Raw genomic sequence first — 24,629 nt, 5'->3', positions numbered from 1 at the left:
CACTATAACCTGTGGGGATTCAGTCTAGATATATTTAATACATTGTTAAATAATTATTGTCCAGAGATTGATAATAATTCATAAACTTTGCTGTGAAGAATATGAATAACTTCAAGTACGAGAAAATGATTTTAGCTTTCTGACTTTTATTACTATGTTTTCTGTAATAGTTTAAATTGGGCATTTTTTTTCCTTACGATCTCCCAGCAAGCTGTCATAAAGTCGGGTTTTAGTAATATTGCTTACTATCAGTAATTATTGAAATTAATAAAAAATTCTTTTTAAAAGAAGCATTCTGTTCAATTTCAAGAAATCTAAAAAGAGTAAATTAGGTCTTTTTGGCCTTATATGTTCTAATGTTTGAACAGATTTTTTCGTATCTAGATTATTATAAAATGACTTATAGAACTTGGGTTTCTTTCTAACTTGTGTGATCTTGGACAAGGCAAGATCACACTTTATCCGTGAAATGAAGTGAACTCTTCTGCTGTTCTTAGCTCCTAAGAAAGCTCTTTAATTTGAGTTTAGCTTCTAGAGTGTGGTCTCTGAATCCTCCATGCTTATCATAGTTGCTGAGGCAAAAGTAGATGATCAGTTTTTGTTATTTGAATGAGGAAATCAACAAATAGAAGTCTTTTTGTGCAAAACAAAATATCCAAATGTCAGGCAATCTAATTGCTTTGGGTAACTTTTTGTTGACAGAGCATTTAGTATTTTAACGTGTACTGTTAATAAACATAATTATACTCAGTTATGAGGACATAGTTTGACCATCAATCTAATTAATATGAAATAATTCCTTACATTATTAAAAACCTTCAGTTCTATGAATTTATTGTAGTCAAATTGAAAGTAATTTTTAAACTTTTTTTTTTAAATGCACAAACCATTTAAGAGACTAATTTCCATGAACAAAGACTGTCAACTGAACTGAACTGAAGCCATTTTTTTATTTTCTATCCTCAATGTCCCTGGGACTTACTCAACTTGCTGGACCAGTGGTGAAGAACTTGTTAAATGAAGCCTGGAGGGAGGTACTGGGCTGTAGTTTAACAAGCTTTCACAGCATTTTGGTTGTTTAGTTTGCATGGTGTTCTCCAAATGAGTTTTATTGATACAAAGAACTATTGATGAGAGAGTAATCATTTGAAGTTGAGGTGTGCTTCCTAGCAATTACTTTAGAGCCTATAGAATTATGGTGATGATCTTATGATTACAGTTTTATTTTAAAGATTTTACTTATTTATTTATTTGAGAGAGAGCATGAGCAGTGGGAAGGGGCAGAGGGAGAAGCAGACTGAGCAGGGAGCCCGACATGGGGCTCAATCCCAGGACCCTGGGATCATGACCTGAGCTGAAGGCTTAACTGACTGAGCCACCCAGGCATCCCTGATTACGTTTATTTTAAAGAACTTCTTAAACTTTCTCTGGGTCTTGAGTAAAAATAGGGATAGAATTATTTGTCCCAATAAATGAGATGAAGGTATTAGTATCAAATGTGGTGTGTGTGTATTTGTCAGAAGGTCTTAGACCTACATTTCTAGTTGCTGTGTTTTCTTATTTCTGATAATGTGAATATTAGTGGTAGTGCATGCCATTAGATCTATGAATAAGACCAAAATATCCAATTTGTTTTTTCTCAGTTGGTTTTCTTCATTTGCATGGTGCAGGTAATAATACCACGTGTCCTGTGTAAATACCTTGGGGTAGTTAATGAAATTATATGGGTTGCTATTGAAACACTGAAAAATTAAGAATGATATATAACTAGGTATTTTATTCTATATAGCTTTCACTGCCTGTCCATAGATAAATTGATCATCTTGGACTTTGGAAAGATGCCATTTTATAAGGCCAAAAAAACTTTATAGTTAACCTGTTTACATTCTTTATCTTTGTATAGCAAATACACTTAGACATTTTTAAAGTTTTTACAGGTGCCATTGAGAAAATTTGATTTAGTGACAGTATCTTCCAGGTGAAAAAACCAAAGCCAGAAAAGATAACAATTTCCTCAAAATCATCATGTGACAAGGCCAGTCTTTGCATTCCACAGTACGATAATACGCAGAAAGAATATCTTTGGTGTGAGCTCATATATTGGTTTGTGATATACTAGTGGAAGGGAACAGATACAGACCATCCGAACTCCCAAACTGTGAAATTTTGCTTTGGACTATTGTTTTATTTTTTATTTGAATATTGTTCTTTTTGAACTCAAAATTTTTCAAATAAAATAAGCCCAACTTTAAAAGCCTGACCCAAGAGGAGCCAAAAATGTCTATGTTCTTCTCTCATGCTTCCTTATTGATCTCATTACTTCCTAAGAACATTGTCATGTAATGGATTAAAACCAGAAAGCTCAGTTGTCATTTCAGTTTTCTGCTTCAGACTTTTCCTGAGTTATAGGAGGTAAACAATTCTTATGTTTGAAAGGTTTTCTAGGCTGTAGCTTCTATAAGGAATATTTTTAAGTGTTAAGGATGGTTACTAGAGCACTTCTTATATTTCTCGAAAAATTGAAGATGTTAAGCAATAATCTTAAAACCTGAGGCAGTTATTCTCTGATGATTTTGTTAGCTCAAAGATATGTGGAACTTTGCATATTGAGGGCATTTGTAGTATATGGGTATGATTGTGTTTAGCAATACGGACACATGCTTGTGTAGTGATACAGGTTTGAAGAGGTCATATATTCAGATGTTTAAGTAAAAGGAGTGGAGGAGACATTGGAGATACATGAAATCCTGTAACTTTAAAAATGATGAAATTTCAGCTTAAGTTGCCTCATCTTGTCCTTTAAAAATGTTTTATATTCCTCCATCCCTTTATATCCTGTACCTTGAACTCCCATAAAGCTATCTCCTGCTGTTTCTCCATCTTGTTTGAGTTTATGCTGATCTTCACTACCCCAGGCAAGGAGAATAGGAAAATTAAAAGAATGAGGGCGGAGGTAGAAGGAAAAGGCATAGGAAGTAAGACTGGAATAGAATAGAGAATATGACTGAAAAGTCTACATCTATGAATATAGGCATCTTAAAACTTGCCAAATATTAAAACACAGAACCTACTTGCTTCCAACAGAACTTTCTTTTGTCATTTGAAACAATTTGTAGTAGTCAATTGAAGGGTTGGGGAGCAGATAATCTTTATCTTGAGACAGTGGTTTATCAGCTGTCTGATCAGATGAAGATTCCAGAGTTCAAGGGACTATGAAGGAAAAATAAGCTTTCACTGAGCTGTAGCTGTTAGGTATGTTAAAATTTGAAAGGATGTCCTGGAGTAGAAAGCTAGAAATTACTCTTACAGTGTTTTATGTTTAATCGTCATTTATTAAATGCTTGCTAACGCCTTTACAAGTGTGATGAATATTTTAAATATATTATTTTATCTTCATTTTATTTTATCTTTATTATTATTGAGTTTACAGTTTGGACAGAAAACGTGTCGAACCAAAGAAAACTGTACAAGACAGCTAATTTTTGCTAATTTATATAACAAATGCTCCATTAGAGAAAATTAGCACATGGGGAAGTTAGGTAGTAAGCTACCAAAGAGAGGTTCGGTACCTGACTGCTGCCTGAGCCCATGTAAGAGTACGGAGGGCAGCTGGTCCTAATTTAGGCCTCTTGGCTGAGTTTGTGGCCCAGAGCATGATAGAAGGCACTGCATTGTTTTTTGTTTTTTTTGTTTTGTTTTGTTTTTTACATTAACCTCTCTCAATCAACTTACATATGAATGGCTATATTTTCCCTTTTGCTTCTGTATACACTGTTCTTGGCTTTTTTTCCTAACACCTCTAACTTTAGGATTTACATTTTCATTCTGTAGTTCTGTCTTAAGGAAGTCACTAGGTGATCACTAGATTTCAGAACTGACACTTTTTTTGTTTTCCCTTTCTGGTCTTTTGGGTTTATGAATGAATGTTTCAAATGTGTCTTTTTTGTCCTAGATACGAAAGAAAGTGAATTACTTATTGGACATGTGTACATTAGAAGCTTTATGTGCCTTGCACTATTCACTGTTTACAAATTTATGATGTGGTTATTATTTTTCCCATTTTATAGGCAAGGAACCTGAAGATCACAGGTTAAATAATTTGCCTGAGGCTGCAGTCAGTACATGACATCAGCTGCTTTATTTCCACCATTCCATTCTTCTTTTGGAACCAAGAGTACTAAAAGGGAGGAAAAAGAGGAAATGAGAGTTTGAGAGATAGGGAGAGAGATCTGAATCTTTTCAGGCAGGGGGACACAAAGTCTGCCTTCGAATTATGGGCCAGGGGCCTCTTTGCAAATTGTTCTGCTTTCAGGAGGATTTTATGGCTTGCCAAACTGGATTTGAGTTGTGGCTCAGCTACTCACGAGTTCTGAGCTTGTCTCCTGGTCTCTCCGAACTTTGGTCTTCTCATTAGTAAAATGAAGTTAGTGCTTCTTCATAGAGTTTTGGTGAAGAAATAGAGCCCAGTGCCTGTATGTAGTAGAGAAATAGGAAATTGCATGTATATGTTATTACTAGTAAAAAAATAAATAAGATTGGCACAATGAGTAGTGGACCTTACTTTAATGTTGGAGGAAAAATTTTCCCTTCTACTATTCTAGGTTCTTTGGCTGGTCTGATAATCAAATTAACATAAGACAGATTAGCAGGAGAAAAATTTGATTGTATATGTATGGGAGCCCCACAAAGACAGGGAGACCAAAGGATAAGCTGGGTGGGCAGTTGAGGCTTACATGCCATCAGGAGCTAACAAGTAGGATAGGGGCCTGGGATGTCACAGGGGAGGAGGTGATTCACAGGACGATAAGAAGAGCAGATGTTTGGTAATTAGATGTTTGTCCTGCTATACAGATAGGTCATTCAGATTAAAAAAAAAAAAAAAAAAGGTGGTATCTTGGTAGTAGCTCTCTTTCTGGGCCAGGCTCCTTACCTAAATTCTTTTAGGTAGTTTAAAGGGAGGTAAAAGTTTTTCTTTAGTCTGCTGGGCCTTGATTGCCTTCAGCTCAAAATGGTCCACTTGTTAAAGTAGGACATTTGGGGAGACTTGTTCTGAACCCCTTCATTAGCCTCTTGTCTTTCTTTCATGATTCTGTATTTATGTCTCATCATATCTATTTGCCATCACTGAGAAAATTTCTTCTGTGTCGTTTTCTCCACACTGAAAGCAGCCTTCCTGCAGGACCCCCATGGCAAGGTCTTTGAGGGCATGAGGAAGAAAGATTGCTTTGTTCATGCCCTCGAATGGTGTGTTCTCCTTTGAATCACCAGTCTTCTTTACTCCAAAGCTGGGTGAGCTTTGTCCTCACCTTTGCAGAGAAAGGAGCAGCAAGCAGCAGTTGGCTGCTTGCCACTGGTTGCTAGGAAGGAAAGAAAGAGAGTCGGCATTCATTCTGTTCTCCGACTTTGTGACATCTGTCTGCCATCTGCTTCCTGCCTCCATTGACTTGTCTTTAACCTTCCATAAAACATCCCTAAGCTGCCTGAAAGACACCGTAATATTGACCTGGGCCTTCAATAGATCTTCCCGTAAACCAAATACATTAAAGCTACATATCTTGTTTTGAAAGACTAGAAGCCACTTTTGGAACACCTTGCAAATCATTTCAGGTGAGCTTATGTGAATGTATGTACCCCAAACACAGGTACTAGAAAGAAAATGCCAAGGAGTGAAATTGTGTTCTGTGAGTAAATATGACAACTTCCTTCTCAAACAGACATAACCGTAAGCTGTTCTTTTATTTTCTGATGCTTCTCTCTTTTGCCTTTACCTTTTCTTCTTTTCCTTAGATTCCTTATTTTCCTTTTGTTGTTTAATGCAGGACTTGAACACACCTAATTTTTTTTTTCTTTTCCATGTTAGAGAAAATGGCAGGAGTGGGGCACCAAAAAATGTGACCAAAGTAACAAATGCTGAGGCATGGACAGACATTCCTGGATAACTAAAAGTGAGCTGTACTCAAATATGGGTTTGATGCCAAAATAGCAGGGAAATTAGAGCTCTGAGGAACCTTAGGAATCATAGAATTTAGCCTCTTCATTTCACAGGTGAGGAAATGATGTTCTGGAGAGCTGCCCAGAGCCATACAGAAAAGTTATCAGTGGGACAAAGGCTAGACCTTGGTCTCTTGACTTGTATTTGGCACTTTTCCATGATTGAGATGAAATTATCTCAGAATTAACAAATGGCAAATGCATCCATGACTTAATGCTGTAATGGCTTTTTAATAGTGTTTTCTTTACTCATAAAAAATGAAGTGTATTTCAGGTTAGGGGATTATTATTGAATTATCACAATATTTATTACAGATTTTAACTTGCAAACTCCTCACATGTACATTAATTATAATCCAAAATTCATGGCCCAGCAGTTAGGGGACTGATTTCATTTTGGTGCCTCCATGTGGTGGGATATCACACTTTCGGATTTTGGAAGAATTTTTAATGGCATGAAAATGCTTAAGACATATTAAGCAAAAGTTTGAAATAGTATATACAGTATAATAGTAATATTGTGTTAAGAAAGCGTTATAGATGCTTAGAAAGTAAATATTAACAGTGGCTCTTTGAATATTAGGGTTATGAATAATTTTTATTTCTTTGTTTTCAAATTTTCTACAAATGCACATAGTATTATCATTGAATTGGTCAATGTTATGAAAATGTAATTTATAATAATTCATTTTCCGCCCACCATCAGAAGCTATGTATATGATAAAATGACTTATCTTTGAAGCTCTGTAGTATAAATTATTATATTTTCTCTCTTTTTTTGTTCTTTGATTTTTCTACTGTAGCCTATTTGCTAAATGTATTTTTATTCCTTAGGAAATTATATTCTGTGTGTCTTTTATCTTATTCTGGTCTAAAAAAAATACACACACATATATATTTAAGTATCCCCTTTATTTTCAGCTTTACTTGTCAGTTTTGTTCAAATAATGCATGTACACAATTTAGAAAGTCAGGTGATACCCTGAAGACAAAGTATAGCAGTTCCTGGCTTTACCTGTTTCCACCTGGAGGCTCACACTCCAGGGGGATCTTAATGCATTCAGCTATTTCATAGTAGGGAAGTTACCTCCATGTTGCTAACTAAGATGCTCTTTTTAAATTCATGAATTTTAGATAGCATTTACTTTCCTATAATCACAGATGAGGTATTAACTTCCATACCCCTCTTTACTTCTTCTCTTTTGTCCTCTTATGGTTAAATGACTATTCAGATTGAATCAGCAATTGTGTTTTCACTATTCTGACTATGTACACATTGTCTTCCCCAGACCAAATAATGTATAATTATATTCTCTTTCTTTTACAGTTTTGGTTTTTCCTTTACATCTTATTTTAAAATTAGTCATACAGTATGTTTCTCATTCTTTAAAAAGCCTTTGCTGGCTCCATTGTCTGTGGGAGGAAGTCCAAGCTCCATGTGTGTGTGGCCTGCAAGCTTCGTTTCTCATTCCTCTGTATTGTTTTAGCCTCACCAAGCACTGCTTTCTAGTCCTGCACTTCAGCTCTTCGGTACTATTTGTAGTGCCTTATGTGGGCGGGTGCATTGCCTCTTGTCTCCTTGTCTTTTCTGCTTGTTTTGAACACCCCTCCTTCCTTCTGCCTCTGTGCTTACCACGTCTTCATATTTAGGAAAATTTTCCTATCCTTTTGTGTCCACTCCCGTGTCTGGGCTGGTGTTCCATAACACCCCTGTATAACTCTACCATGGCTCTGCTCATCCCATTTTGTAGTTTTTCATGCCAGCTCTTCTCCTGAGGTCCGTTGGGTTTCCTAAGATTCTTTCAAGGGCCTGAGAAGTCCAGTACTGGGTTTTTCTATAACATCTGAAAACACCTACTAATGTTTTGCAAAACAACAGGACTTGTGGGAAAAGTAGCCTTGGAACATACCATTGAGAACCTGTGCAACTGTGTAACCAGTTTACCAACAAGAAAAATAGCAATCCTAATAAAATTTTTAGCATAGCTAAATCTACTGGAATTTGCATGTAGCATTACAGTCAGTCAGTCCTTCATAGCCTTAAACACTAAGGTTCATCTTCCTCTGAAATTTAGGCTCTAGAAGATAATTTGCTTATGGATATTGTTTTATTTGCACATGTATATTTTTATCAAAATTTAAAAATCTGAATCTGGGTATAGCCTCAATTCATCTGTTGCTTTAATCCAGAGACATTGTCTTAACATTTTCTTCGTCTGCATTCACAGCTTCCCTAGACCCCTTGAATTGCCTTAGAGGTAGGCACTTTCTATTTTTAGCTTTTTGCTGGAAGTGTTCTTAAGTCGCTAAGGTATCTTTTTTTTTTTTTAATTTTATTTTATTGTGTTATGTTAATCACCATACATTACATCATTAGTTTTTGATGTAGTGTTCCATGATCCATTGTTTGCATATAACACCCATCTTTTTCGTATATGTAAGCTGTCACTTCAAAACATGAACATGGCAGCCACCACAACTTCTTCGTTATCTGCACATCATTACCTTATATACTAAATGTGAGCTAATAATTTGCGTTAAAGAAACGATGCATTGTAGCAGATTGCACATCCTATTCCAGAAAACCTTTCCTGACCACCTCCCTCCTGGATACCTTACAGCTTTGTGTTCAGATATGTTTGTCTTTCCTATCAAAATAGAAAAGAGTCCGGCAAATCTGGCTTCAAATTTTTACGTGGCTCCTTGTTAACAAGGTGTTGTGTTTCCCAGCTTTCTGAGTACCTGGTCTCTGGTCTGTTGCAGTAGTTCAGAAACACAAATTACACTGCACTTTCTAAAATGGAAATGTAATTCTCCCTCCCTTGTTAGTATCTGTGGCTGACTCTGTTGCACCTAATAGATGTTCTTAAATTAGATTCAACTCATGGGTCTGTAGGAACTCGGGATCCTTCTGAAGTTGGTTGTAAAACTTCCCATTCATTCATTTTTTAATTAGAGAAAGGGGCCAGAAATATCAGATTCTCAAAAGGGTTCAGGCTTAAAAAAGAAAAATCACTGGCCTACATGATAAAGGTCTTATGGTGCTTGGAAGGTACCCAACTGCATAGTTTCTTAAAAGTGTCATCTGCTCTTTTGCTTTAATACCAGCCATATCCTTAGCCTTTAATTCCCTTAGTCCTTTAATTGCATGACACAATCCATGCCTTTTTTTTTTTTTAAAGATTTATTTATTTATTTATTTGAGACAGAGAGAATGAGAGAGAGAGAGAGCACATGAGAAGGGGGAGGGTCAGAGGGAGAAGCAGGCTCCCTGCCGAGCAGGGAGCCCGATGCGGGACTCGATCCAGGGACTCCAGGATCATGACCTGAGCCAAAGGCAGTCGCTTCACCAACTGAGCCACCCAGGCACCCACAATCCATGCATTTTTAAGAAAGCTTTCCTGGATCCTTGGATCCGCTTTCCTCCGGGCTCCTTTAGCAACAGTCACATGAATTGTAGTACCCTAGTCCTTTACTCATTGTTTCTACTTGAAAGTGGGCATGGGAATGCCTTCCTCGTAGGCTTATTGTAGCTTTTAATGAGATAATATACAGAAAACACTTAGGACAGTGTCCATCAGCAAATGGTAGTACTTCTTGTTGGTTTGATACTTCTTTGCCGTTCTCACCAAGAGTGTGCGCTTTTGTGTAGTGAAGTCAGCATTTGCTTATTTTGCTGTGATAATTTTGGACAGGTTAGAGTTCAGAAGGACCTGAGAAGGATTAGGTCACTGTGGAATAATTTTTCAAACTAGTAAAATAGAGCATTTCCAGGAGAGCCATTAAGTGTCTGCATAGTCAGAATTAGGCCTATAAAGTCCTGAGGTAGGTGCCACACTGGAGACTCAACCGAAGCTGCCTCCTAGTCTAATGTAGCCACTTTTTCTTTCATCTTGGGAAGGAATTCACTCTGAGTACCAGGTAAAAAAGTTAACCTATGCTTAGAAGCCATGTTAGTAAAAAAACCAAAAAAAACCCCCCAAAACACACAAAAAACCTTTAAATGCTAGAATTGTGCTCAGCAAGTTGAGATGCTTGGGCTATAAAAGGGTGTCCAACTAAGACTGTTGAAGGAAGAGTGGATTGATGTTTCCAGTTGCACTGTGTGCTGTGAAATACACTCATTGAGGAGAATGGTGCTGCGAGCCCATGTATTTTTTTCAGTTATTTCTTTTTTTGGCTGTGGGGGGCATTGGAGCCATCCAGGTTTGTATAAGTGAGTTTGAATAAGTTAAATAAGAGTGTGACATGAGTTCACAATATTTCCTCTACTCAGAAAGTTTAAGGAGCTCATAGGAAAATACAAAAGAGGATATAGGCAGGCAGTGGGGCAGGGACAGGACCTGGTGAGGCAGCTGCCCCATTAGTGCTGCGGCAGCTTGGTGCTAGAGGTGTGAGGACCCTGAGGAAGCTCGAGGCATTGGTGGTTTTTCTTCTCTAAAGTCAAGAGAGGATACAGTCTTTCCAGAGTTGGCTGTCATAACTTGTTTTTGGCCACAGGCATTTCATTTTTTTTTTTTTTTAAGATTATTTATTTGTCAGAGCACGAGCAGGGGGAGGGACAGAGGCAGAGGGAGAAGCAGGCTCCCTGCTGAGCCAGGAGCCCGATGTGTGGGGCTCGATCCCAGGACCCGGGGATGGTGACCTGAGCTGAAGGCAGACGCTTAACCGACTGAGCCACCCAGGTGTCCTGGCATTTCATTTTTCATTTTCCTTCTCCTGATTTATTAATTCAGAAATTAAGTGTTATATGAATTCATTTACTAACTATAGTTGAATAAAGATTAAATTGTGTTCATTATGATGTATTGAAATTTTTATTTAATCAGGTTGCACTTATGTTTTCATTTAAAGATGCTGAATTTGACTTTAAAGAAGTTTATTGTATTTGTGTAACATATGTTCTAGTGCTTATACTATTAAAGTTGTTAATAAAATTTGTGGTCTCCTTATTTATCACCACAGGGTTTACCAAATAAAACAATCTTAATATAAACTACTTATATGTGGGTGTGTGGGTGTCTGTATTTTAAACATGTGGATCTGTTTTGTTTTTTTATATTTTGTATTAAGTGTTTAGGTAATATGTTACTTTGTGTTAACATTTTGAATTTATGTGGTGCATTTAAGATGTTTAGCATTCAGGTGTTAGTGGATTTTTAAGTTTAGGAATTTTAAATCAATCAAGTAATTCATGCATATTAAACTAGACTCACCATACTCCAAAGGCCACCTGCCTTAATGCTTAAGAGCATGATTTCTGGAGTCTGAAAGACCTGGGACTGTGTCCCAGCAGTGTCACTTTCTAGAGCAGCTCTGTTGAGTGTGGCAGGTACTGGCCACATGTAGCTATTAAGCACTTGAAGTGTGGCTAGTGTGCCTGATGGAATTTTAAGCTGTATTTAATTTTAATTTTGGCCTAGGTAGCCACGTGACTAATGGCTAGCATATTGGGCCTCATGGTATGAGGTAACTCAACCCTTCTGTGTCCCAGATTTCTCATCTGTACAGATGAGATCAAACTTAAGCTACCTTTTGTGATTGTTAGAAGAATAAATAAAGTAATATATTTAAAGAACTTAAAACTATGCCTGGAACAGAATATGTCCTTTAAAAGTTATAATGACTATTATATATTTAATAAACTGGAATTACTTTCCTGTGAGCATTAATTTAAACCTGTTTATTTTTATTCTTCCCTTTCAGGATTAATTTATTTTTGGAAATCAAGTGCAATATTAAAGGGAAAACAAACCACACTACATTATTGGAAGCCATTTCTGCTAATTTTATTACATTTTAAAATTTATGATTTGATTTGAATACTATCATGGGAGGAGCTGTGAGTGCTGGGGAAGATAATGATGACTTAATTGATAACTTAAAAGAAGCTCAGTATATCCGCACTGAAAGAGTGGAGCAAGCCTTCAGAGCGATTGATCGCGGAGATTACTATTTGGAAGGCTACCGAGACAATGCTTACAAAGACTTAGCCTGGAAGCATGGGAACATACACTTGTCAGCACCTTGCATTTATTCTGAAGTTATGGAAGCATTGAAACTTCAACCAGGATTGTCTTTTCTTAACCTGGGAAGTGGAACCGGATATTTAAGTACAATGGTGGGCTTAATTTTAGGTAATTTTATTTTTGTAAAATTTTATTTTAAAAAGTAAGCTGAGTTTGTATTACTGTTTATGATTTACAGCGTTTGTAAATTTGTATATCTTTGAATGTATGTACTCAAAGTAGTTCTTTTCCTTACTTAAGTGTAGAAACACAAGGCAGTAGTAATCTTTTCTTATTCTCTGCCCTGACCCTGACAGTTAGCTTGTGCATTTAATCCCAGACTTAAGAAACCCTTGGAACTGTTTTTCCAATCATTGTCTGTACTTAAAATTGAACAGCTGGTAGGCAGGAAACTCAGGGGTATCATGTAATCTATTTCAGGTAAAGGGTTGTGACTGCTGGCATAGAGAGTTCAGTCAGTCTTCGATGTCCCATTTTAAAGGGAATGGTGCCAGGTTTTTGTTAGAGTTTGTGGGATGTAGAGTATACAGCACTGGTGAGGCCAAGCAAGGGATTGGGAGAAAAACAGAAGAGAAGTATATGTCAGTAAGTTTTCATCATACTTACTGTCTGTTCTCTCAGGCATTCTTCCTGGTGTAGGTACACAGCAGTGATCAAAAGGGACAACTCTCTCTGCCTTTGAGAAGCTTACTGGATGCTTCCTATGAGAATGAGGCATTGTTTAAAGCACTTTACATAGAGTCACTCATTTAATGTTCCTAATAATCCTGTGACGTACATACTATTAGGATTCCTGTGTATGTAGGTGAGTAAATGGGGGCTCACAGAGGTTAACTAACTTGCCTCAAGTTGCATAGCTAGGAAGTGACACCTGCAAAATACAGAATGTGGGTTGAAAAGGCATGGATGGAGGAAAATAAGCGCTAAGACCCTAGGATGTTGGTGGAGGTTGAACAACCATTATTTTTACTAAGCCACTTGGTATTTACCGAGTGCTACTTTGTGACGAGCCTTAAGGTAGAGCATCAAGGCCCACAGCGTAGACTCTTGTCCTTGAGTTCACAGACTGGCAGGAGTAGAGAGACATCAGAAAATCAGCCATTGTCATCCAGTGTGGTATGTGCCATAGTTGAGGCATATGGCTGAGTTCTAGGGATGAGACTGTGATTTAAAATTCACCCTGCAGTGATGGAGAATCATTGAAGGATTTTGAATAGAGAGAAATGAGTATACTCTAGTAGGGTGACTCCCTGTTGCAGGGTGCTGAGTCAGTCCCAGTGAATCCCTCTTGTCCTAGCATCAGTATTTATAATGTCCTTTTCTTTCCCAAAGTGTCCCAGTTTTGACAGTAAATTATATAGTCACATTAAATGACTAATAAGGCATTTTCAGGCCTGAAATTCCCCTTTCTTACACACTGACTAGCTCCTTCCTTTCCATGGAACCTATGTCTACTTCATAAAGACAACTGAGTCAGTTCCTAATACATAATACAACCTAATACATAAAACAATCTGTTTCATCCCATGCTAAGTTTCTGATTCATAATGATATGCTCAAAAAGTAGCAAAGTATTAATTTTTACCAAGAAAGAAATTAAGCAGCTTACATTTAAATTTGGTATTCCTGCCCTTCCTGAGACAGGAGTTTCTCTGCAGGTTGGGAACCCCACTTATCTATTAACTTTTGAAAAAGGAATCTCAGGGTTTGAGACTGTCTCCAAATCAAGGGAACTTAGTTGAGGCAGTAGAGAGAGCTTTTGGAAAAATGGGAGTTGCCTTCTTGAAAGTGCATTTCTTGACCAGCTCTGGCAACTTTAGGCTGGAGTCTAGGCCTCCTAGCACGTCTGGCTAGCCTCAGAGCACCTGTTACCCTGTCTTCCACCTCTCTAGCCCTGTCAGCTGGCTCATGCTGAGGGAGGTCAGTCTTAGCCAAAGGCCTGCAGGGAAGAGGGGGTTCATAATTAGCAACCTTGCTAGCAGTGAGATTGCCCCCTTAAACTCTACTCCTCAGTCTCAGTCTCCAAGAGATGAGGTTCCTGTGGCCAGATGCATTTGTAGGTTGACCTCACACTTTTATCATATCTGGAATGTCTTTAAACCCATACCAGAGGGCAGCATGGAGAAACAGACCCCTGTGTAAGTGATCCACAATGCAGTTGATATTTTCCTTCTGTTACAAGACTCCAGGGAGTCTTTAGTTACATGTATGACTATGGTTACTGGACTTTATTCCAGGATTTATCTGTGTGTGACCCTGCAGTCAAAACCAAGATAAAGTTTCTTTCTTTTTGATGGGAAATGGTCATTTGCTGAGAAAGATAAAAACACTTTAAAGGAGAAGGAAAGGCAGAAAGAATAGTCTGTAAATCCGTGATTGCAGCTAGTAAATCTTGGATCTGTCTAGCTACTGAGGAAGCTTAATCTTTTTACCCCTGCCCTTCCTTTTTTGGTTTGCTTTGTGAGTGTTTTAAGTTAAGAAGGTAGACCCAAAGAAAGGTGCTTACATGTTCCCTACAATTATCTGAGTATGGTGAATCAGATTTTGCTTCATTGCTTCACAGTGACCTTACTAACAGAAGTTCTGTCCTTATTAAGTAACTGTAACATCATGGCTCTAAGCCATGTTTCTCTCCTAGTCACAAGATGGGGATGACAGGTGCTCACCATAGGCAGGGATTCTCATTTGAGGACATGCTGAGCATGATCTGGAGGAATTGTGGCTAAGGCAGGGAGAGCAGGGTGTTTGTGATTTGGTAATGCAGATAAGAAAAATGCACACTGAGGAATTTCCACCGCCTCTCCAGAAACAGACCTGTAGAGGATGGGCTGCAGTCTTGCGAGAGCTTTTGTTCAGTGAGAGGAAGTTAGGTTTATCTTAACCTCAGGAAATTTCTTGTGATTAAAGTATACTTGAAGCAGTTATTCATAAGTGGAATTTATTTTTGCTCCAGACCTAGAGAATGGATCACTCTGACTCCCAATGTGCCTCATTTAGGTAACTTGTTTAGTTTCACATTGAAGATAAGTTGTTGTTCCACTTGCTTCTCCTTAAGACTCTTCCTAGAACTAAGGACTTTCACAAAGAATCAAGCACTTACTTAATTCTCCTCTCAGTACTGTCTTTCCATACCTAAAGAGTCCTGTTGAAAAATAGGGTCCAAGAGAAGAGGGCTCCCAAATCCTCTGCTTCCCAGACTTGTGTTATGAATATCAGGTCTATGAAGGCAAATTGGTCTGATCATCTTTCTGATTCAGGTAGGGATGGTTCTCCATTCTGATCCTTTTTGCTTAGGGATTCACTCCCATTTTCTAAACCTATAATATGAGGATTCGTCCAACTTAATGAGTTCCTTAGTCTCTTGACTAATTCTTGAGTTAATAGAAATGACTGGAGAAACTGCCAGAATCATTCCAATACTATGTTTGCCACTACCTCGGCATGACAACATTAGTTTCTGAAGTTAAAACAGTTGGCAAGCTTATGTGCTTGACAGGCAACTCACTGCCAGCATTATATTGTCCAATGCTGCTGTATTGTCCAAAAGGCTGATTAGTTAAGCTACGTGTTGCCACCATGTTTGGTCTCTATAGTCTTTATCTCTTTACCGGAGGACATTAAATGGCCCTCAGTCAGCTGCCTTTAGATTGCCTTTGACTTGAGATACTCATGTTTTAGCTCTCATTTTAGCCCCCTTTCTCCCTTTAATGAGATATAGCTTACCATAAAGTTTGCCCATTTTTAAGTATACAGTTCACTGAGTTTTGGTAAATTTGCAGTTATGCAAACCTTACCATAGTTCAGTTTGAGAACATTTCCATCACCCCAAAAAGATCCCTCATGCCTGGCTGAATCTACTCCCTGTCCCCACCCTAGCCCCTGGCAACCACTTATCTACGTTATTTTTCTATAGATTTGTCTTCTTTGTACATTTCATATAAATACAATTATATATAGTCTTTTGTGTATGGCTTCTTTCACTTAGCAATATGTTTGCAAGGCTGTAGCATGTATTAGTATTTCTTTCCTTTTTATGATTGAATAATATTTCATTATAAGGGCATACCACATTTTGTCCGTTCACCACTTAATGGACATTTGGGTTACCACTTTTTGGCTATTATGAATGATACTGTTGTGAACATTCAAAATGTACAAATGTTTGGGTGACCATCCATTTTCGTTTCTCTTGGGCGGATTCCTGGAAGTGGAATTGCTGGGCTCTATGTTGTTTATGTTTAACTTTTTTTTTTTTTTTTAAAGATTTGTTTATTTTGAGAGCAAGAGAACGTGCACAAGAGGGTGAGTGGAGGGAGGGGCAGGGGGAGAGAATCTTTCAAGCAGACTCCCCGCTGAGTGCGGCTCAGTCCCATGACCCATGAGATCATGACCTGAGCCAAAACCAAGAGTTGGACACTTAAACGACTGAGCCACCCAGGCGCCCCTATGTTTAACTTTTTAAGAATTTGTCAAAGTATTTTCTACAGTGGCTGCACTATTTTATATTCCCACAATGAATGAGGTTCTAGTTTCTCCACATCTTCACCGATGCTTGTGTGGTTTTTTGTTTGTTTTTTTAATAGCTGTTATAGTAGGTATAAAATGCTATCTTGCTGTGCTTTTAACTTGCCCTTCTAATGATGTGGAGGAGCATCTCTTCCTGTGTTTTCTAGTCATTCCTATATCTTTAGTTAAATGTCTTTTCAAATCTTTCCCCCATTTTTTAATTAAGTTGTTGGGTGTTCTTATTATTGAGTTGTAAGTGTTCTTTCTGTATTTTGCTTACAAGCCCTTTATCAGAAATACAGTTCTCAAATATTTTTTCATGATCCTTTAAGCACCTTTTTTAGAAATCTATCTTGGCTCACTGTGAGCCAGAGAATCAGGGAGATCCAGAGTGGTCTTCAGCTCCCCTCCCCCATTCTTTTTGATAAGACAAAACACATTCTGCAGGTTCTCAGGGTTCTCTTTAAAGTAGAGCACATTTTCTGCATTAAACCACACCTCAGTTTTTCCTCTATCCCCCTTTTTTTTTTTTTTGGAGGATATTTTGTTTTTTCTTTTTAGGAATTACAAAGGCTCTTGGTATGTGCTTTATTTTGGGCTCTGAGCAAATCTGTTTTGAAAAGAACCATTTCATTTAGGCTAGTCATATTTTCTGAAATCAGTAAAGCTTGTCACTGTTTAAACTGTTCCTTCTTAGTACTAGTTAGACTTCTCAGCATCTTCTGCCCACACACTCTATATTGAGTTACCATTACTTTTCTGTATCTTAGAGTTTTTTCCCCCCTCACTTCTGGTTGTGGAGTGGAAGTCATTACTCTCAACCATCTCTTTCATTGCTGCTACCTCTAAAAAGACACATGATTTTGTGTTTATGCGATATTACTGCTTATTATTATTGGGCAACCAATAGTAATAAAAATATCAAATATTAGGAAATAGTATGGGTTTTAGAAATTTTAAAGTTTTCATAGTGATTTCTGGTTCTGTTTCCTCACACTGTTCTTCAAAGTTTTAAGGCAATCCCCTCAGTGGTGTGAAAAATCTTAGGTGGTTCTTTGAGCATCTTGAGTTTTTATTTACCTTTGGGATTAACTATACCCAATTCAAGATTATCCTTGTACCAAATACAGTTGATCCCTATTGTTTGCGAATTCACTACTTCTTAAAATTTGTTTGTACCCTTAGATGGTGGCTTTTGAGGTCATTTGTGCACATGTCCACAAACACCAAATTACCAGTGCTACTTGGGGAAACATGTACATACACATACCTCAAATTGTTAATAATTTTAAATCCTAAAAACTCAACCTGGTTGTTTATTTGCTTTATCTTACAAAAGAGAAAATGAGCTTCCAAAGTATTAAGAGATTTGCCTGAGAACGGCCCAGGAGGGGCCAGAAATGGGCCCCAGAGCCAGAAGGAGCAGGTTGTGCTGCACTGTCCCCTTCTGTCTCCATTCTCTAAATGTTCTTTCTGTTGTGTTTCTCATTCTGGTGAAAGGTACTTTTCTTCTACCAAAAATTACTCAGGTGGAGGGGCACCTGGGTGGCTCAGTTGGTTAAGCGACTGCCTTTGGCTCAGGTCATGATCCTGGAGTCCCGGGATCGAGTCCTGCATGGGGCTCCCTGCTCAGCAGGGAGTCTGCTTCTCCCTCTAACCCTCCCCCCGTCATGTACTCTCTCTCTCTCTCTCATTCTTGCTCTCTCAAATAAATAAATAAATCTTAAAAAAAAAAAAAAATTACTCAGGTGGAAACCTGGACATCAGACTATTCTAATATTTTATGGAATAAGTAACATATTGCTAAGGTTAAAAAAAATTCGAAAGAATCAAAAGACATACTTTATTTTTTTATTTTTTATTTTTATTTTTATTTTTTGAGAGAGAACGCCTGTGTGTTGGTGGGGGGAGAGGGAGAGGGGGAGAGAGAGAATTCCAAGCAGGCTCCATGCCCAGAGTGGAGTCCATCATGGGGCTTGATCAATCTCATGACCCTGAGATCATGACCTGAGCCGAAATCAAAAGTCATACGCTCAACCACTTGAGCCACCCGGGAGCCCCTCAAAAGGCATACTTTAAAAGGTTTTCCTTTTCTCCATTTTTTCTGGTTGTCTCCCCACTTAAAAAATAGCTTCATAGAGCCTGGGATACCTCTACTTTTATATAAAACTCACATGATTTTAGGGATAATAGTTGAAGTCATATTTTTCTTAGGTACATAAAGGAAAATATGTATTGCATTTTAGAAGATTCCTATCAACAGCTAAAATTAATAAGATTTCTTTTGAATGGAATGTATTTATCTCTGTCTTCTGTGGAATGCCTCATTCTGTGATAATAACATAAAATAGATCTGACATATACTTAATGACTTTTGCTAGTGTACTTTATATTTAAATTAAGACATGAAAAATAAACATTTTGGGCTTTGTATATCATTGCCTCAGTCTTGGTTGTGAACCTTTTAACTTTGGGACCATAGTTACATTTTTGTACTTATCATTCTTTCAAAAAATATTTATTATATCAAACATTGCGCCAGCTGCCGAGGATACAGCAGTGCATAAGACACATCCCATAACCTTGAAATTGTGCATATCATCTCTGAACTAGCAATAGAAGCATTATGTCAGTTTCATTGGCTGTTCTCTTCATTTAGTTCACTAAATATTTATTATGTGAATTGGTCACTTCACTGGCCCCAGCATATCTTCAGGTATTTCACAAATAAATACCCAGTGGAATGAAAGAGCTGCTGAAAATGGCTTCCAGGGGAAATGATTGCATTAAAAACAATCTAGATCAAGAACTAAAGCTGTTTAAATTAGCTTTTAGAACTATTTTCTGTTTTGTAGGTGAGCACAACTTTTTCTCTGTTTACTGAATTTACTTTTGTAGAAACTATTTTAATTTTCTACTGTAGATGTGTGAGATAGTCATAAGTTGTAAACATATTAGAATTGAGTATTAGCCTGCTTGGTGGAAATATGTAAATGAGCTGATTGTGACGTCTGTTTTTGGTATTTTAGACATGTCGTTTACGTAGGGGTTTGGATCCATTTTCTGTGACTATTTAAACCAGTATGTTCAGATTTTGTTTAAACATATATCTGAGATTAAAGTGTAATAAAGAAAAACCGCATTTATAATCCATCAGCTGAGAGGAGCTCGAGGGGCCGGAACTGGAACTTCTGGAAAATTTTTCAGGACTTGCTTCATGAGGCCTTTCCTAAACTAGAGAGCAGAGAACCAAGTCTCTAGTCTAGTCTTAGATATAGCCAGCTAGCTTCAGAATAGTTATGCTAAGGTGGCCAGACTCAGTAAACATTTGAGCGTTTGTTTTTCTTTAATATGCTCTTTTTGTGTAATATAATAGGATGGAGAAACCATAAGAAATTAATTGTATCTTGTGTCAATGCATGAGATGTTTCTTTTTATCTAGTTAATGATTACCTAATCTTTTGCTGATTCCTTTTACTCCCCTTCCTTTATCTACCTTTGCACTATTTTATGTCTCTTTGTTATACTCCAAGGTGTTCACAGAGTGAAACCTAATCTTGTCTGCTTACCGTATGTTACTGTCCCTGAATTCTTATAAACTCACTTAGAAGTCTTCCCAAAGATGCCTTATTTTATACAACTGAAATTAGTAATAAAATATCTTTGGAACTTACTAAGAGATGTTTTTACATTATATATTTCAGTTCTTACTGAGAAACTTTACACTAGGTTCATAGAAACCAAATAACTGATTCACCTGCTCCCTCTTGTGGTAAATACTTAGTTTTATCCATAATGCTTTTATTTGCAGTTATTAACTCTTGATAACACTTATTATTAGTGAGAACAGAGATTTGGATAGTCCAAAGAGATTTTAAAAATTAGGAGGATGTGGCTGGTGTGCTCAACCTGGGCTGCATTTAAGATTATCTGCAGGGCCTGGGCCATACCCTAGGAGATTCCCTCTGCCTGCCTGGGTTGGGAACCAAGCATTTACAGCTTAAATTAAATTTAATCTACTTTTAAATATAATTTAAAAATTCCCAGGTATGCAGTCAGAGTTGAGAACTACTTAGAGGTTATGGTTTTGCTTCTATAGCTAATCAGTTCTGTATACAAAGAGAGGGCACGTTACGATTTTTAATAATTTGTACCCATTTTGTACTTTATAGTGGGTGAAGCACTTGTACATAATTTACTTGATTTTCCCAGGAACCCATTTTATGCAATAGGAAAGACTTCAAAGGGTAAGTTACTGGTCTCAGATTATGCAGCTGTTAGGAGGAGGAACCAGGATTGGAAACTAAGACATCTAACCTTAAATCCACTCTCTTTCCTACTGCTCCCTAGAATGTAGATCTGAGTCCACAATTGAAATGATGGATCTTAAATTAGTTTATCTTGAGAGCTCTTCTAGTTTATGTATCATGAAGTTTTTTTTTTTTTTTTTTTTTTTTTTTTGCCTGTGGCTGTGTTCTGTAAATTAGCTTTACACAAAATACTGAAGGCACTGAAAACTTGATTAAAACGTGTGAAGCTCTCCTGATTTCCCTGGATTGCCTCAGGCCAGCTCTGCCCTGCATACCACACTCAAAACAGCCTTTCAGGGTGCCTCAGAGAACGAAGCTGGAATATTGGGTGTCACATAGGGTCAACATTGATGTAAAAAAGAGATATATATGTTGAATAGGCACCTAAACCTAATAATTATTGACCTTTATATAACATATATGGTTTTATTATTGACTGATATAAATGAGCTAGATTAGATCCAACTACTACAAAGGAAAAATAGTCTCTAGATTTTATTATATTGGAATTTTGTTATATTTGTTACTGCTCTTAATAAATAGGCCTTTGCCAGCCTTAAAAATCACATCTAATATTACATAGGATACCTAGGTTTTTCTAGTAACTATTTGTCTTAATAAACACTTCTTGTGTTTAATTGATTTCTGTGTACTGTGTATATTTCTATTTTTCCTTTAATGTTTACCTATTAAAGATAATGGTCAACTGTTAGTACTTTTATTTTTTTATATGTATTACAAAAATGATGCCTTTCTCATTTTATAGAAAAACCTTCGCATTGGCAAATACAAAATAGCATTGGAAACTATTGAATACAAAATTAAATTTATGCTTTATCTGTTAGATATGGTGTTAGAAAGTGTTGACAAAGTTTCTTTTGGATACTGTTTCATTTTTTTCCATTGACCTTTCCATTGTACCTTTCTGCCAGAATTACTTTCTATTGTTTATTTTATTAATTTGAAAACCTTATACTCATGTTTTTCTCATCTCTTTGACTAGCCCAATATTTTTTGTTGGAAAAAGTTACAGGTATAGTCAAGACACTTTAGACAAAAGGGTGTAATGATGGAAATGTGTCTGTCCTTCTCACCCTAGATCTCTTAATCCCTTTCCTTAGAAGCAGCTATGTATGCTTTTTTAGTTTTGTTTTATTTTTCTGTTCTATTTAATATAGATGTCAAATATGAGTTGTAATAAACAGTATCACTCTACATTTTTATCGTACACTTTATGTGTTCTAGTTGCATATCACATTCTAAATAAATGAGATATTGGTGACATTGCTATTTAAGTTCTGCTTTTAATAATGCATTCTTTTAGATTTATAGATTTATTTTCAATATGTTAATTATTATTCAGTTTATTAGTGATAAAGGTGTGTCTCTGTGTTATTTAAATTGATTTCATTCACTAAGAAATCATAAATGGTGTTTTTGCACTAGAAGTTAATGGTCTATTCTGCATGTTTGTTTATGATAATGTCAAATCCTTTATATGTTAATGAAATTGTTTTCATTTTATGTCAAGGTAATGTGAAAAGTTATATGAAAAACATTCTTAAGAAATTTTCTTAATGAACTTTAACCTTATTTCCAAAAGTTGCCACTTTGGTTTTAGACAATAAGCAGAAAGCAAGGAAAGGAAAAAGAGACCAGTGGTGTCTTTAAGTGATGAACACCTGTGTAGTCCCTTTGATCTAGAACTCTGAAGGTCAAAGTCCCTGTTAAGAAAGCAGTTTGAGAGGCTGAATAGAAGCCTTGATTTCCAGATGATTTACTTGACACCTCTATTATAGTGCTTATGCATTTGGTCTTAACAGGAAGCTTCAAATTACAGCAATATTGATGTTTTTCATTGTAGCCGTAGTTTTGTTTTGTTTTCATACCCATGTAGCCGTAGTTTTGTTTTGTTTTCATAAAAATAGTTGATTAGTATAGCTAGATGATGAAAATATGGAAGTCTCTGTTTTACATTAAATGGATCTCCTTTAAAAGGGTAAAATGAATTCATTTCATAGAACAGTATTTTGCTTATGTACATAATATTAAATTAACTGGTTTAATTTGAGTTTTTTTAATGAGGAAAACTTTATTCAGTGTTTCCTAACATTCTTTGTTTCCTTATGGAAATTCAAGTTATCGAAATATTCAGATTCCATATAAATTAAAAAGAGACGTCACCGTGTGTTCTTCTGTAAGTTTATTTTTTAGCCACTTTATTTTTGAAAACAGTAAATTTTTGTTTGACTCAGTTTATGATAAAATAAGGAATTACGAGAGGTCTTAAATGCTATCAGATGGATGTTCTAGTTTTCAGATGAAGAGCAACAGTTCCATCGTAAGGAGACAGAAAACAAATCAAAACATTAAGATTGCATCAATCAGAATAACTTGCTTTAAAAATATAAAAACATTGCAAAGGGAGTTAATTCTATCTGTTGTATTTTGACAGATCAGTACCTTTTTATTTACCCTTCTTATCTGAATACATTTTTCAAGTAGAACCAGTTTTTTTTTTTAATAATACTAATCAAATGCAATATGATAGAAATGTAGTAGGTTAAAGCATCATCTGATTTTGGCTTGAAGATAGTCTCCAAACATTTTGGTTTAATTTTAATAATTTGGGTAGTTCTAGATCACTTTTTTTTTATGTGCCCTCTGAACATTCAAACGTGGTAATTGATGACTGTCTTTTATTATTTAAAAAATTTTAGAGGTCAGTAGAACTCCACCATATTATTGTATTTTTAATGACATTCACTAGGGGGCATATCGAGTTAATTAGTTCTTAAGATACAAGATACAGAAAATATGTATGTGTAAGAGAGAAAATAAACATACACATACTTTTTCCTAGGAGACCAATTTCAAAATAAAACAAAAATATAACAAAAATGTGGAGTGGAAAACCCTGTTTGGCTCAGTTTTGGAAGTTCAAAAGCAATTAGCCTAACTAGATGAGATGGTGTTACTTTCATGTGCATCATGGGGCAGGCAATAATGCACAGTAGCTTTAGGAAATGTGAATCCTGTTTGGTCATATTCTCAGCGAGTATACCAGGGTACCATCTGTCGACCATCTCCCGGGCTCGCTCTCTCCTTTTCTTCATTCCTATGATGTCACTTATCCATGGCTATGGGTAAAAGAAATACTAAGTGAAGTGTGAAATATGCTAAAACAGGAGAGTAAGATCAGCTCTGCAATGAAGTGTCTTGATGGCCACATTCTGCTAGAGTTTGGGAACTCCAAAAGGCATAGAATGTGGTCTTGGCCCTCCAGGAATTTAGCATATAGGGGGGTGGTGTGAGATATTTATATAGTATCTATGTTAGCCTACGGTTTCAGGCATTTTAGAATTATAAAATTTTTAGAAATGATAAATGAAAATGTAATGATAAAGAACCTAAACTTTATGTAGGAATATTATTTCTTTGTCAGTATTGTCCTGACGGATAAGCTACTCCCTTGAGAGAAATCTATAACAGCCTTTCTATTTTTCTTTTCTTCTTTTTTAAATTAAAACCATGCAAATAGTGAGATTTTCATTCAGCTTTTTAAATCTGGCTAGCAGATGTGCACATCTTTAAATGCTCCTGTGATAGATAAATGAGCAGAAATTAAAAGAGCTCTGTAAAGACATATTATTTATATATTTTATAAACATGCTGCTGCTACAATTGCAGGTCCTTTTGGAATAAATCATGGGATTGAGCTTCATTCAGATGTGGTGGAATATGCCAAGGAAAAACTGGAGAGCTTCATCAAAAATAGTGATAGCTTTGATAA

General features: G+C 36.5%; 1 protein-coding gene across 5 annotated transcripts in view; it reads left to right on the top strand.

Annotated features, from left to right (window-relative positions):
- PCMTD1 (protein-L-isoaspartate (D-aspartate) O-methyltransferase domain containing 1) overlaps positions 1 to 24,629 on the top strand; it is a 63,412-nt gene that overhangs the window by 15,599 nt on the left and 23,184 nt on the right. For 2 of the 5 annotated variants that reach the window (XR_004301451.1, XM_032421576.1), the window contains exons 2-3: positions 11,698 to 12,128; positions 24,527 to 24,629. Coding sequence is in view for 2 of the 5 variants with exons in the window: in XM_032421576.1 (XP_032277467.1) it covers positions 11,822 to 12,128; positions 24,527 to 24,629 (410 nt within the window). In the remaining 3 variants the exon portion in view is untranslated. Of the gene's footprint in view, positions 1 to 3,432; positions 6,046 to 11,697; positions 12,129 to 24,526 lie in introns of those variants that run through there. The other 3 variants (XM_032421578.1, XM_032421580.1, XM_032421577.1) reach the window with 2 other exon arrangements.

The sequence above is a fragment of the Phoca vitulina genome, unplaced genomic scaffold (assembly GCF_004348235.1).
Source record: "Phoca vitulina isolate PV1807 unplaced genomic scaffold, GSC_HSeal_1.0 scaffold25, whole genome shotgun sequence".
Taxonomy (NCBI): domain Eukaryota; kingdom Metazoa; phylum Chordata; class Mammalia; order Carnivora; family Phocidae; genus Phoca; species Phoca vitulina.
The sequence above is the reverse complement of the archived record's forward strand: the minus strand, read 5'-3'. Positions and strand labels throughout refer to the sequence as shown.